This window comes from Scyliorhinus torazame, chromosome 7, assembly GCF_047496885.1.
Source record: "Scyliorhinus torazame isolate Kashiwa2021f chromosome 7, sScyTor2.1, whole genome shotgun sequence".
NCBI classification, from domain to species: Eukaryota; Metazoa; Chordata; class Chondrichthyes; order Carcharhiniformes; family Scyliorhinidae; genus Scyliorhinus; species Scyliorhinus torazame.
Window position 1 is genome coordinate 21,651,270 of NC_092713.1, and position 14,495 is coordinate 21,665,764.

A 14,495-nucleotide genomic window follows, 5' to 3' on the forward strand; every position below is an offset into this window, starting at 1 on the left:
ATATTGCTTGTTGTATATAATAAATGACCGTTGTTTTAATCCTTACTAAGCGGTGTGCTGTGTTGTTGATCATGACCTAAACTTAAACCACGTGGCGGTATCATAAAGATACCTGGCGACTCATGAGCAAAGGTGACCGAAACAGAGCAAATAGAATAAAGCTAGAAAGAGCTACATAATTGGCGACCCAGGTGGGACCCGACTTAGAAGTGGAAAACCACTCCGGGAGAACCCCAACATTTTGAATTAGAATCCAATCGGAAACAAAAAAACCCCACAAGTGTTCAAGCGGTTCTGGTTAATAATTCACAATTCGGAAGTGTGTATATGCATGCGTAACTAACAGGGTTATAAGGCAAAACTGATGGACTTTTTGTTGCGTCAAAACGATCAACAGTTGGTATTTCGGAAATTAGCGCAAGCCGTACCCGTATCTACCACACCATCTTGACCCCCTGTTCCAAATTCGAACGTAACGAGCAGATAAGCGAGAGCCATGCAGGCAATGCAAGCGATGCAGCGCCTCATGAACCCCGAAGATTTTGCTGTCGCACCAGTCAGCAGCGTAGGAGCGGGACAGTGTCCCGTTTGGGAGGTGGAAATCCGCAAAATTCTGCAGGGCAAAGGATGGCCCGTGTGGAAGGATTTCTGCAGTAACGACGACTCAGGTCCTGGAAGTATAGGGCATACTTGGTGGGAGAACCTGAGTGAGATTCACAGAAAGAGTTTAGCAAAAGCGCGCAAGCCGATGGCAATTGTGTCCTGTCTGGCACAATTGCGAGGCACAGAGGAGGTCGTCAGGACGCTCCGCAAGGAAATAGAAGGCATACATCGGATAAGTAAAACCAATATATGTGAAATTGAGACAGAGAACCAGGAATTGAAAGGGAAATTAGCAGCAAAAGACGAAGAGGTGGCTGACGCCAAACGGGGTCACCAATCTTGTCTGGTGTATTTGAGTAGTTTCCAGTCACAGTATGAGAAGGCTTATCAGGACCTGCAGCATGCAGTCCTGGTGAAGAAAGAAACAGAAAACCAGTTAGAGAAGCTCCAGAAACAATGCAGTGATCTCAAGGCAGCCTTGAGAGCGCTCCACGCCACAACAACGGAACAAAGGCAGAGTACTTTGGACCATGCAAAGTGCCGAAAGCAGATTGCAGACTTGAAAGCACTGCTTTCTGTCCAAAAGGGATTTCAAGAAACCTTTGGGGAAAGTTTAGAACAGGAAGACGGCCCTGATTGGGAAGAATTGCAGGAGACAGCGCAGAGATATGTTCAGGGAGCATGTGCGCAGGGAAAACCCCAAAGGAGGAAAGCACCCCCACCCCCCACACAACAGATAATACAGGCTCCCATGAACCCTGTAACAACCCACTGCACCACCACAGCAGACGCGGCGGACGTCTTATATTCCACCCCCCTCACAGTGACCCAATTACGGGACGCGTGTGCCAAAATCACACCGTTCCTCCCCGCTTCAGACCCACACCATTTCTTTGCCACCGTCAAACACCAGGCGACCATGTACGGCCTGGATGAGAAAGAGCAGGTAAAGCTCACGGTCCTCAGCTTAGACCCAGCGGTCGCAGCAGCCCTTCCCGACCCACAGAATGTAGGAGGAGGCACCCTTGCAGAAATGCATACCGTGATCCTGGATGCGATCGGGTACAACCGGGGCGACCCCGTAGACGGTCTGAATAAATGCAGACAGCAAAAGTCTGAACACCCCACAGCGTTCACAGGACGCTTGTGGATTCATTTTGAAGCCGTTTTCGCCAACGTAGATCGCGCCCATTTGTCCGCAGACAATATGGCCAAGTGGACCCGTACCCTTATCTCCCATGCCACGGAAGCAGGACAGAATGCCTGTAGCAATTATGACCCCTCGGAGGAGGCTCATAATGAGAAGTGGGTGGTCAAGAGATTGTCCCGCATTTGGGAATAAGCGGCTCACGGTAAATCAGCCACTAGAACCCCCGAGGAAAACCAAGCCGCCGCAGACGTGCAGGCAGTAAGAACCGCTCTCCACAACCCCGCCTGGGTAAACGAGGGAAAGAACAGCCCCCCAGCCAAACCGCAAGAGTGCTACAATTGCGGAAAATTGGGACATTTTGCTAGAGAATGCAATGGCCCTAAGAAACCACAGAGAGCCCAACCGACAGGCACTCTCGATAAGAAAAAGGCAGAGCCCGTAGCGACCGAGAACGGAGGTGTCCACATGATGATTTAAAGGAGACACTTGGTGAAAAGTGTTGTCCTTTCTGATGGAACCTGCAGAATGTTTTATGTTGTCTGTCCGTTTGTTAAATGTTGTTCGTCCTACAGGAGAATGTTCTCACCGCCCCACACCCATTCACCTGAACTTTTAAACTTTTCCCACTGACACCCACCGCGGCCACACGCCGATTCTGCCAATACCTCTGAGGACTTGCCTCGAGACACCCGATCGTAGCGACTCTTCTGATTGGATGGTAGAATCAGAACAGTAACCCCACCATGATGACTACATTTTTGTCCGTTCTTTAGTCGCTCAGGCAGTGGAGAAACGGCGTGAGACCCGCCCTGCCTAGGGACCCCCCCGTTGGTCAAAAACGCTTGGGTAGGGAAGATACGGTATTGGTAGCCGTCCTACCCGGGGACTCCACCCAAATCTTACCCGTCGCGGCCCACACGCACCTCATTCGAACTTTACTTTCAAAAACCGTTTCATTTTATTTAGGCAACCTTTGGGTTGCTGCCACATGCTATTTACATCCTAGAGCATTTGGATGATAAAGTTAGCACTGGTCCACCATTGGGAAGTATGCCGTGTCCAAACATTTGTTTTGAAAAAAAAATGGGGGGGGGGGGGGGGGGGGGGCGAGTCACATACTGTGACCAATTATAAGGGTTTAATTGGCCCCCAAGAAGGACAGACACACTAACACACCAGATATTAAACCGAAGTAATTACACACACTAGGCTTGTCTTACAGAACCCCAGAAGCTCCAAGTCCAGAGAAAACCAGCGAACACAGGAAAAGGAAAGAAAGAAGACAGCCATGAGGACTCCTTTCATCGTGCTCAACATATTTTTGATGGACCTTTTGTTGCGCGGGAACGCGGACCCCATTACTCCAAACCCCCCCTGCCGTTAACGCTTCACTGCCCCGTAGTACCGAGGGCCCAGTCACCAACCACGCTGCATTATCCTGGTGTGCCAAGCTCATAACTTGGTACTCTCTATCATACATCATTGAGGCACTGTTGGCATTGGCTACACTCAGTTGTGCAGTACAGACCATGCGCCTCCGCAAGTGGAAAAGGAGAGCGTACGGCCCTCGAACCCCGGTATATCGGATCCGATCCCCGATATTCGGCTATGACCAGACCCCAGACCCCCGCGACCTATAAAGAATAAAGAGTATTCGCGTGCATTATTCCTGTAAATAAAGAAATATACGGAACGTTTCATTAAAAAAATGTATGATCCTGAGCTTGACTGCCAAGCCAGGAAAGAGTATATTAAATATTGTGATTGTTGTTGTATGTTTTAGGAAGATAGGATAATGCAATGTTTAGGAGTATAGAGTGTTTAGGTAAAATTAGAGGTTCCCAGTTTATTTTTTTTATAGACACATGCCCCTGCCTGACATAGCGCCCTCAAGAATAGTTTAGGTAAATTTTTGTGCATAGCTAGGGTCAGAGTAGCGGCCATGTGGGAGGTACCCCCCCAGTCGGGAAACGAAGAGGACAAAATTTATGTGATCCTTCACGCTTCGCGTCAGGATCACAAGGCGGGAATGTAGCCATGTAAAATGGCTGCGTTCCGATTAACCCAGTTTAAAATGGCTAACCCGAAAGACTGCTGGGAAAAGCAGCTAAGAAGACACAAGCAGGCAGCTGCAGACAGGTTCGCATATCCAGCTCTGGGAACGTAGCCCAGATCGATACTCAGGGCTATCAACAGCCCTTCCACCCAGGTATCCGCAGTTTCATTCAGGACTGTTTACACCTAATCAACTCAGACATCCACAGCTAAATCGGCTATCCCCGGGAACAATGGCAACATATTAGCAATTGAATACCGGGCCAGACCTGTCGGCGCCTGCAGTGGCCGAAACAAAGACAGGTGAGCGACCACCCCCCCGATCGAGGAATCGCCTCACCATTGGACACATCGACCCCAGAGACTGGGGACAGAATCCAATCACTTGGGACTCAGGGTCAAGGGCCGCCCCGGGAGGCGGGAAGCCCCTGGGCCCTATAAAAGTAAAGGTCCAAGTTCAGATCTCTCTCTCTCTCATCTTCGCCTGCTCGAGACCTTCGCAAGACCAGCCACCGGTAGCAGTAAGTGTGAATCCAACGATCGCTATCCGGTAGAGACACCTAGCCACCGACCTGTAACAGCCTTTTGAATCCCGCGGGCCAGATTTGATTGGACAAGCCATTCCCTGATCTGGTGGGCTCTTCCTAAGTTAAGTATTGGCCAGTAGTGATAGGTTTGTTATATAGAAAGTAGTATTAGGGTATTAATATTGCTTGTTGTATATAATAAATGACCGTTGTTTTAATCCTTACTAAGCGGTGTGCTGTGTTGTTGATCATGACCTAAACTTGAACCACGTGGCGGTATCATAAAGATACCTGGCGACCCATGAGCAAAGGTGACCGAAACAGAGCAAATAGAATAAAGCTAGAAAGAGCAACAATCAGAAGTTGCAATTTTTTGACTGGGTGACGTTCCAATGATGCAACAGGTTCCTAATGATCCACGATGGACTGAGGAGGGCAGCTGGTTTCCTGAATTCTAATTCCATTAATGATGTATCAGTTCAAACACGGGTATGGACAGACTGCTTCCAGAGTGGAGAATTCAGCCTGCAAGATGGAAATGGTGAGCAGATTTTAAGCAGCGAGATGTGAAGTAGCTCAGAACGCATTCACCTCTCGACCACTCAGTCACAAACATAGACATAGAACATACAGTGCAGAAGGAGGCCATTCGGCCCATCGGGTCTGCACCAACCCACTTAAGTCCTCACTTCCACCCTTTCCCCATAACCCATTAACCCCTTATAACCTTTTTGGTCACTAAGGGCAATGTAGCATGGCCAGTCCACCTAACCTGCACATCTTTGGACTGTGGGAGGAAACCGAGCACCCGGAGGAAACCCACGCAGACACGGGGAGAACGTGCAGACTCCGCACAGACAGTGACCCAGCGGGGAATCGAACCTGGGACCCTGGCGCTGTGAAGCCACAGTGCTATCCACTTGTGCTACCGTGCTGCCTTGAGCTGTTTGTGGGGTCTTGCTGTGCACAAGTAGACTGCCCCATTTCCTACCTTACTTCGGTTGACTAAAGTTGAAAGAAAATGGAACGAAAACAGAAAATACTGGACCACCTCAGCAGGACTGACAGCCTCTGTGGAGAGAGAAGGGAGCTAACGTTTCGAGTCTGGGTGACTCTTTATCAAAGACCCTTTGTCAGAGTCATCCAGACTCGAAAGGTTAGCTCTCTCCTCTCTCCACAGATGCTGTCAGACCTGCTGAGATGGTCCTGTATTTTCTGGGTTTTTTTTTTTTAAAAAACAGATTCCGATTCCAGCATCCGCAGTAATCTGCTTTTACAAAGAAAATGGTTTTCTTCGGGATGTCCTCAAAGATCCAACGTGAATGAATGCAAGTTCTCCCTCCTCGCTGTTAATTGTGGATGAAGAGGAAGAAATATTCACACTGATGATATCATAACCTTCAAGACTCAGATGAAAATCTCTTCATGGATCCGTGGTTTATATTGCAGGAGAGACAGAGATTTACCAAATTTATTTGATTGAAATCTAGATTTCAGCAGAGATCTATTTTATACAACTTGTAAACCAGTTTATTTCACAGAATTTATTCAATTTCATGTTTATCTTCCCCTCTATCCACAGCAACTTATTAAACGTATTACTCCAATCTTCGTGATTGGAAGAATCATGCTGGGCCAGACCCCTCAGTATTTACATAATTTCAAAAGAATATCAGACAAACTCGAAGTCTCAACCCAACGCATCACACAAGCTCGCCTCCCTCACATTGATTCTGTCTACACCTCCCGCTGCCTCAGGAAGGCAGACCGCATTATCAGAGACCCCTCCCATCCAGGCTTTGCCTTCTTCCAGACCCTTCCATCAGGCAGAAGGTACAGAAGTCTGAAGACCCGCACATCCAGACATAGGAACAGCTTCTTCCCCACAGCTACAAGACTCCTCAACGACTCCCCCTCGGGCTGATCTGTTCCCTGTAAGAACACTATTCACGACGTCCTATGCTGCTCTTGCTCATGTATTTGCTTTCATTGTTCCGCACTGTAACCAATCACAGTTTGCCGATGTACCATTTGTCAACGTACTCTGTCGATCGTTCCCTCGGCCGCAGAAAAGTACTTTTCACTGTACTTCGGTACATGTGACAATAAATCAAATCAAACAGAGAGAGAGAGAGAGGTAAACGTTTCATCATTGAGTATAGTCAAGACTGAGGTCAATAGATTTTTGGTCTCAGAGAATCGAGGATATGGGGAGTTGGCTAGAAGGTGTAGTTGATGCCGCGCTCCTGTTTCTTATGTTCCTATTGTTATGGGGCCAGAGTTTAGAAATCTCCAAAGTATATCATGGAGTTCACCTGACCTACAACTGTTTATCGATTTTGGTTACGATGAGCACAAGGGCCAACTTTCAGGTGTTAGTCAACAGAGGCCTTAATGAATGAAATGAAAGAAAATCGCTTATTGTCACAAGTAGGCTTCAATGAAGTTACTGTGAAAAGCCCCTAGTCGCCACATTCCAGCGCCTGTTCGGGGAGGCTGGTACGGGACTTTTAGTCAAAAGCACTTTTAATCAAGTAAGCACTTTTAATCAAAAACAAGCTTTATTCTATGAATTTAGTTAACAGTTTTATAAACACACACAGTAAGCATTTTTCAACTACCAACATAAATACCCACACAGCTACAGTAATCTATGTATAACGCTTAATAAATTCCCCCCTTTAACTGTTCCAATTTAATAACAAGATCCAGAAACCCCTTTTCAAAAGTGTGGCCCAACGCATGGCACTCTTACTATCTTTAAGACTTGGTATGGATACTTCTTGTTTCCCTTCCAAAACAGCAGGTTTGAATTCCTTCCAGGAAACAGTTATCACTTTTAAGTTATCAAGTAATCTGGAAACAGCTTTTATACTGAAGACCGAGAAACAGGCCAAAATACTTCTCTTTCTGAGTAAAGCAGCCAAATGTGAAAACGAAAGCAAAAAAAAAAACTCAGAGCCACCAAAACAAGCCCCAAACCAAAGCGAAAGTAAAACCAACACCCAGGGCCACAGCCCAGCTCCACCCACACAATGACATCACTGAAGCCATGTGATAAGACAAAAACATTTCTTAAAGGGACACCCCCATGACACGATGATCTCAGGTGTGATCCCTGCAACGCTGAACATAGTACGAGCTCCATACCTGGTCCTCAAAGGACAACACCTGGGCAACATCTCTTGGGAATCCATCAATGACAAATCCTTGAGCATCTGGGAGCTGCATCAAACGACGTTTGATCTCAGTGATGGTCGTTTCCTTCAAATGGGAGGGACACACGTCAGAGGACGATCCATAAAAACATGCTCATGTTATCCAGAAGAATGGGAAAAGTAAATATCACAACGAGGCAGGTTTCTTCACTTGTGAAATCGTGGCCTGTGCAGCTCCCCATTAAACACATGGGGCTGCATTCTCTGTGGGCAGGATCCTCCTTTTCGGCGGCGGCGCACACAAGCCCGGGGATTTCCTGACGCCGTGGGGGATGCCCACAATGAGAAACCCCGTTAGCCGGCTGCCGGGACGGAGGATCCCGCTGCTGGCGAGGACGTGGATCCCGTCCATGGTGTTATACAAATGATAATAGTAAAATGTCGAGTTAGCACTTCAATTGTATTTATTGGCCTGCCAATTTAAGAGAATGAACTTGCATTTAGGTAGCGCCTTTCGCAACAAGTGCTTTGCCATCAATGTAGTACTTTTGTTGCAATTATAGGAAATGCAGCAGCCACTTGGTGCACAGCAAAACCCCACTAACAGCAGCGCAATGACGGCTAGATTGTTTGATTACTGAAGGATGAATATTTGGCCAGGAATAACTTAGCTGCTGATTTGCAAAAGAGCACCATAGAATCTTTGACAGTCATTCGAAACAGACTGATGGAGCCACAGCTGCAGTAATCCCACCGAACTGCACGGGGGCATCAGCCCAGTGTGACATATCAAGAATGCGGCTGGAACCCTCGACCTACTGACACAGAGGCAAGAACATTGCCACTGAGCCACAGATGAGACTCGCTAGCGACGGCATTCAATGACCCAGAGGGTGGCTGGAGTCAGACCCAATTGGTTTCTCTCTCTCCCTCTCTCCTGACTGTAAAGAACAAAAGGATCTGTGCAGTGTTAATCCATTACCTACTGGCTTGGGCCCGGGGCCACAACCAGACACAAATTCAACACCGACTGACGTGGTCACTCAGAGGTCACGGGGTGGCTGCTTTCACAAGTTTGGGGAAAGAGAAAAAGGGGGGAGGGCTTGGGAACCCGGGGAACCCCGCCATTTGTTGACTCAAAGTGGAGGGAGCTGATGGAAAAGGAGGGAGATGGGCAGGAAAAGCCTCACCACTCAATAGCTGGAGCCTCATGTCGAGGTCTCTCTCCAGGATTGTGTTGGAATCTCAATCTCCCGGACACTGTGTGCAAGCATGGAGAAAAAAAATCAGCGGGATGTTAAAAAATATAATTATTTTGGTCATTTTCTTGAAATCCACTTTACTGGATATGGAATATTGAAAATGGGGGAGGAAATAAAGGCTGTTTGCAGAGTCAAGCATTATCCAATTGGGTAATGGAGTCTTTTTGCTTTCCGATTGGTGTCGGAAGGCAGTGTGTCACAAGATGGATGTGTTGGCCAATTCATGGCTGGAATGTGTGGGCAGGTGAGAAGATGGAACCTCTAGGAGTACATTTCGTCACATCTCCACCCTTCTCCTTCTCCCCCTCCCCATCCCCTCCTTCTTCCCCTCACTATCTCCCCACCCTTCTCTTCCTCACCACCTCCACATCCCAAACCCTTGCAGCCACATCTCCTGGGATAGACAAAAATACCCCGCAAAAAAAAAAAAAAAAAGGCCCAAGATGGGAAAATGCTCCGTAAGCTTCCTCTCCGATCCCAACTGCTGATCGAAACCGGCCGGGAAAATTGATGCAAAACGACTCGCTTCCAAGACTTCGCTTACAGACCATTGACTCTTGTTCTGCTATTAACACGTTCTATTATCTTATTTTTATGCCACTATCAGCCCCTCTTTTAGTCTTGAACACTACCATTAACACTCCCTGTGCCTTGTGCCCATGACATCTTTATCAAATCTCTCCTGAACTCCGACCGATCACTGACCTTCTACTTTGCTGGAGCTGCTCCAACCCCTCATACAAATCCATCACATTCCTCCCCATCTTCAACTCTGAAGAATTGTCCGATGGACTCAACATATTCAGTCTCAGAAGCTGAGTTTTTCCCGCACTTTGTTTTTATTTCCAGTATCCGCTGTATTTTTGTTTTTATCTCCGAGCCTGTCTCGAGAATGCACGTTTTTTTTTTTTACTGATTTTAAATTTACTCAAAACCGGCACGTTGGCGGAGTTGAAATCAGGCCCATTCTGGGGACTCAAAGTGAAAAATATTCTTTCCAACAAAATCTGAACGAGCTCAAAATTCCTGTGAAGAAATTCCAAATGCACGTGGACCTTCATTTTAATAATTGTGAGAAAGAGAGCCAGGACCTTTTTCTCCTCCAGATCACAGGATGAAGGTGTTGATGGGAAAGCCACGCCAATCTGCCCATCCCTAATTGACCTCGGTTTTCATTCCCGGGACAGGTTCACTGGTGGGATTTTTGTTTTGGGGGGTGGGGGTGGGAGGGGAGGGCTGAGACAGTCTTTATGGTCTCCCAGGGAATCAACGGATGTTGGGGGAGAAAGTAGAATTGGGGCAGAATCAGCCATGATCATATTGCGTGGTAGAACAGGCCCAGAGGGGCAGAATGGTCTACTCCTGCTCTTATTTATTCTTTTCCTATCACAAACAAGACATCTGATCGTGATCACATGTCTGTTTGTGGGATTTAACTATGTTTTTTTAAATAATTACTCTTTCGAGTCATGTGGGCATCATTGGCAAGGCTAGCATCCATTGCCTGTCCCTAATTGCCCCTAGGCCGTTTTAGAGGGGTAGTTAGGAGTCAACCGCATTGCTGCGGGTCTGGAGCCACAAGGAGGTCAGACCAGAGGAGGGTCTTCCCTAAAAGGTACATGAGTGAACCAGAGGGGTCTCCATGACAATTTAAATTCCACTATCTGCCACGGGGGCATTTGAACCCATGACCTTAGAGCTTTAGCCTCAAACTGTGGACTGCTACTCCAGTGCCCTCGCCGCCACGGCACCCGATCCTCCAAATCGGCTGCAACTTTAGCAAATTGGCTACTTCATTCCCTGCAGTCCAACAGTGAATACACTTTGAAAGTACTTTATTGGCTTGAAAAGACTTTGGGACGTCACTGAAGTCATTAAAGGCTCTGCAGAAATGCAAGTTTGTGTTGTCATGTGAGAGTACCTTTAAGAAATGGGTGCTTAAGAAATGTACCTTTAAGAAATGGGTATTTATCTGTGATGTCAGAGTGTGGGTGGAGCTGGGCTGTCTGTCAGCTTTTTACTTTCGATTTAGGCCGTTTGCTGCAGGGTGTGTTTTAGTTTTGTTTTCAGTGTTGGAGCTGAAGCCAGACCAAGCAGGTGTACTGCTGTTCTCTCTACCATCAAAAGACTATCTCTTGATCATTTGGTGAATTCAGAATTATAAATGTTCTCAGTAGTGAATGTAAACCTGATGTGCTTCTGTTAAAAGGGGTTTCTTAAATCTTCTGGATGTTGTTTGGGCAGTTATTAAGCATTACTTAGTGTTGTATTCTTTGGGGATTGTATTTAAATTGATGGTTGCTAAGATGTTCACTCAATGTTTCAAAAAGGTTAACTTGAGTTCATAGAATAAACATGGTTTTGCTTTAAAAAATATTTTTCCATTTCTGCTGTCCCACACCTGTAGAGTGGGCCATGTGCTCCCCATACCACAATCTATTAAAAGTTTTGGGTCAGGTGAACTCCATGATACACTTTGGGGTTCTCTAAACCCTGGCCCATAACAGTGTTTTGTTTACAAGTGAATTGTCTTTCCATTGTGGGATGTTTTTCAGAATGACCATGCAGCAACAGTCACCGATACAGCAATGCCTTAAATCTGGGTGTTACCTGTGGTGCCAATTCCCCATTGGTGATAATTTTGGCAATCAAACTCCACTTCCTGTTGCAGGTTGCATTGTGGATCATTTTCTTTCTGAGCAGCTCTCCCACCGAAATGTGTTCAAATCCGTAATGCTGGGCTATCTTCAGACTCTGGGTCCCCTTCCCACTGCCTGGACCACCTGGAATAGCAACAGATGGGCACATGAAAAGGAAAGCCCTGCATTTGTGTAGTGCCTGCCAAAACCTCAGGACCTTGCACAGCCTGCAGAAAGTTCCGGCTAAGCCACGACTAGAGAACTGCATCCGGTTCTAGTCAATGCACTTTAGGAAGGATGTGAGGATCCTTGAGGGCGCAGAGGGAGATTTACCACAATGGGATGAGGGATTGTTAACCAGAAGAGTTAGGTTGGAGAAGCTGGGTTTGTCCACCTTGGAGCAAAGGAGATTTGGTGGAGATGGATGGCAGCGGTCCCTGACCCCAGTGAGGTGTCGCGAAGATCGCCCCCAAATATGCCGCCGTAAAAAGATTCAAAATTCATGTAATTAAACAAAAACTAACCTTTGTCTTCAGCTCTGTGGTTGGCATCTCCAAGACCCGACAAATCTTGGGGCCCCCAGCGCATGCGCCGGCTGGGAAAGGGCCGCAGACGCGTGGTTTAGATTTTCTATGTTGGTCGGGCCCAAGCCCGTGACCAACGAGACTTGGAGCTGAAGACAAAGAATCAATCAGCACTCTCTCACAACCTAGTAAGTAACCTCTCCGTAACTCAGTAAAAATTTAACTTTTAAAAAAAGATCCATAATGCGGGGTTGAGTGCAATCTCCTTGAGGTGACACACCAGAGTTATACCTTTGGCTGCCAGCCACTTTTTAAGTCAGGCAAACGGGAACCTTGCACCCAAAGATGCTTTCTCAGGTCTCAAGGGCGGCACGGTAGCATAGCGGTTAGCACAGTTGCTTCACAGCTCGTGGTCCCAGGTTCGATTCCCGGCTTGGGCCACTGTCTGTGCGGAGTCTGCACGTTCTCCCAGTGTCTGCGTGGGTTTCCTCCGGGTGCTCCGGTTTCCTCCCACAGTCCAAAGACGTGCAGGCTGGGTGGATTGGCCATGATAAATCGCCCTCAGTGTCCAAAAAAAGGTTAGGTGGAGTTACGGGGATAGGGTGGAGGCATGGGCTTGGGTAGGGTGCTCCTTCCAATGGCTGACTCAATGGGCCGAATGGCCTCCTTCTGCACTGTAAATTCTATGATTCTATGAGGCATCACCTTGCGAGCACAAACTGATTGAAGTTGGAAGATAAACGCATGTGTGAGGGAAGGGTGGGCCAATCCCAGTCCAGTTGGGCATGAGGCCACACCACTAAGTTACCCCTAATGTGGCACTAGTTGGTAATGCCATTTCTGGTGGAAGTGGGGATAAAAATGCCACACTGCACTAGCAGGTCTTCACCCAAGCACAAGGCCTAAAATATGAAAGACTTTCATTAATATAGCGCCTTCCACAACAACTGGATACCCTAAAGTTCTCCACAGTCAATGATGTACTTTTAAAATGAACTCATTGTAGTAATGTGGAGAACATGGCAGTCAATTTGCTCACAGCAAGCTCCCACCCACAGCCGTGTGGTAATGAAGCGATGCTCTGTTTTTAGTGATGTTAATTGTGGGATAAATGTTAGTCTGGTCAGAGAGAACTCCCCTGCTCGTCTTCCAAATAAAATGTCACGAGATTTTTTACATCCACCCGAGTAGGCAGACAGCCTACTGTAACCTCAGTTACACATCTCAGCTGAAGAACAGCAACCTCTGACAGTGCAGCACTCCCCTCAGTCCTGCACTGTTGGGAAGCAACCTTCATTTTTGTGCTCAAGTTCTGGGCTGGACCATGTGACCCAGAATCATGTGACTCAGGAGGTGAAGTGGGGCCAATGAAGCCACACAGTTTGGGTCAGGTGGAGGGGCAAAGTGTCACCCATGTGCACGGTCGGAGGATACGCGGACCGTATTGTGAAGCAAATCGGGTGAGCTGCTCGCTTGACACATCTCCTCATTCTGTTTTGCTGTTTGTCGATCCTGCAATGAAGGGAGCCGCGGGAAAGGACAGAGTGTGTTGTCCGGCCCGAAATTCTCTTTTCCACCTGGAGGGATGTGCCAGGAAGGAAGGGTGTTTCTTTCCATGATGAAAATAAACAAAAATAAAACTAAGGTGAGGCACAAAATTGGTTAAACGTACCACAAGATCCTCTTGGATATTGGGATCCAGTGCTTAAGTAAACAAACCAGTAACTTGGCAGATGCTACCAATGATGCTGTCTTTCCAATGTACACCTCATCTAGACCCACCTTTTGTTTGATTGTCCCATTGCCATCCCATTTTGCCTTGTACCACTGTACGTCCACTCTCATCATCCACTCTTTCACAAATCTCATTCCTTCCTTCCTGCCCACCTCCTTTTCATGCCCCTTGTCCCATCTCGATCTTTATCCATTTCTGAAGGAAGGCCGTTCGCTCTGTCTCTCTCTCTCCCCGGGTGCTGCCTGGCCTGCTGTGTATTTCCAGAATCTGCGGTATTTCGCTTTAGTGATCCCGAGGTCTGGCCTAGCGATCCATAGAACATGAGTTCAAATCCCACCCCGGGATTTGAAAATTTCAATTGCGCCAAAAAGAAAATCTGAAGGTAGAAAGCTGGGGTGGGTATAAAAGTGGGCCTGCAGCTGGTGGATTGTTGTAAAAACCCAATTGGTCAATCACATCCTTTCACTGTCCTTACCTGGTCTGGCCAGTTCCACACCAACATGGCTGCCCTCTGAAGTGACCCAGCAAGCCACTCTGTTGTATCAACTCGACACCAGCGGACAGACAAGATGGTCCTCCAACCACACCCCTCTCAGGACAAAAAGGAATAGGCAATCAAATGCAGAGAACAATTTCAACAAAAAAGATTATCCTGGGTATTGCTGAAAGAAAAAAGACATGCTGCCAAAGTTTATTGTCTTGTACTCATCAGGTTAGCTTGTGAGAAATTGCCAACAGTAATAGGGGAACAACGATTTAGACTGCACAGGAAAAGAGTGGCTTACTCACACATGCTAGAAGTCACATACATTTGCATACAGGGCCCTGGCCTTTGCAGACAG

At 47.2% G+C, this 14,495-nt stretch overlaps 1 protein-coding gene across 2 annotated transcripts in view; it reads right to left on the minus strand.

Moving 5' to 3' along the window:
* Positions 1 to 14,495, minus strand: part of ak5 (adenylate kinase 5) — a 123,480-nt gene that overhangs the window by 85,679 nt on the left and 23,306 nt on the right. For both annotated transcript variants that reach the window (XM_072510415.1, XM_072510414.1), the window contains exons 4-5: positions 11,366 to 11,538; positions 7,486 to 7,599 (exon numbers count right to left, since the gene is read on the minus strand). In XM_072510415.1, the coding sequence (XP_072366516.1) occupies positions 7,486 to 7,599; positions 11,366 to 11,538 (287 nt within the window). The remainder of the gene's footprint in view (positions 1 to 7,485; positions 7,600 to 11,365; positions 11,539 to 14,495) is intronic.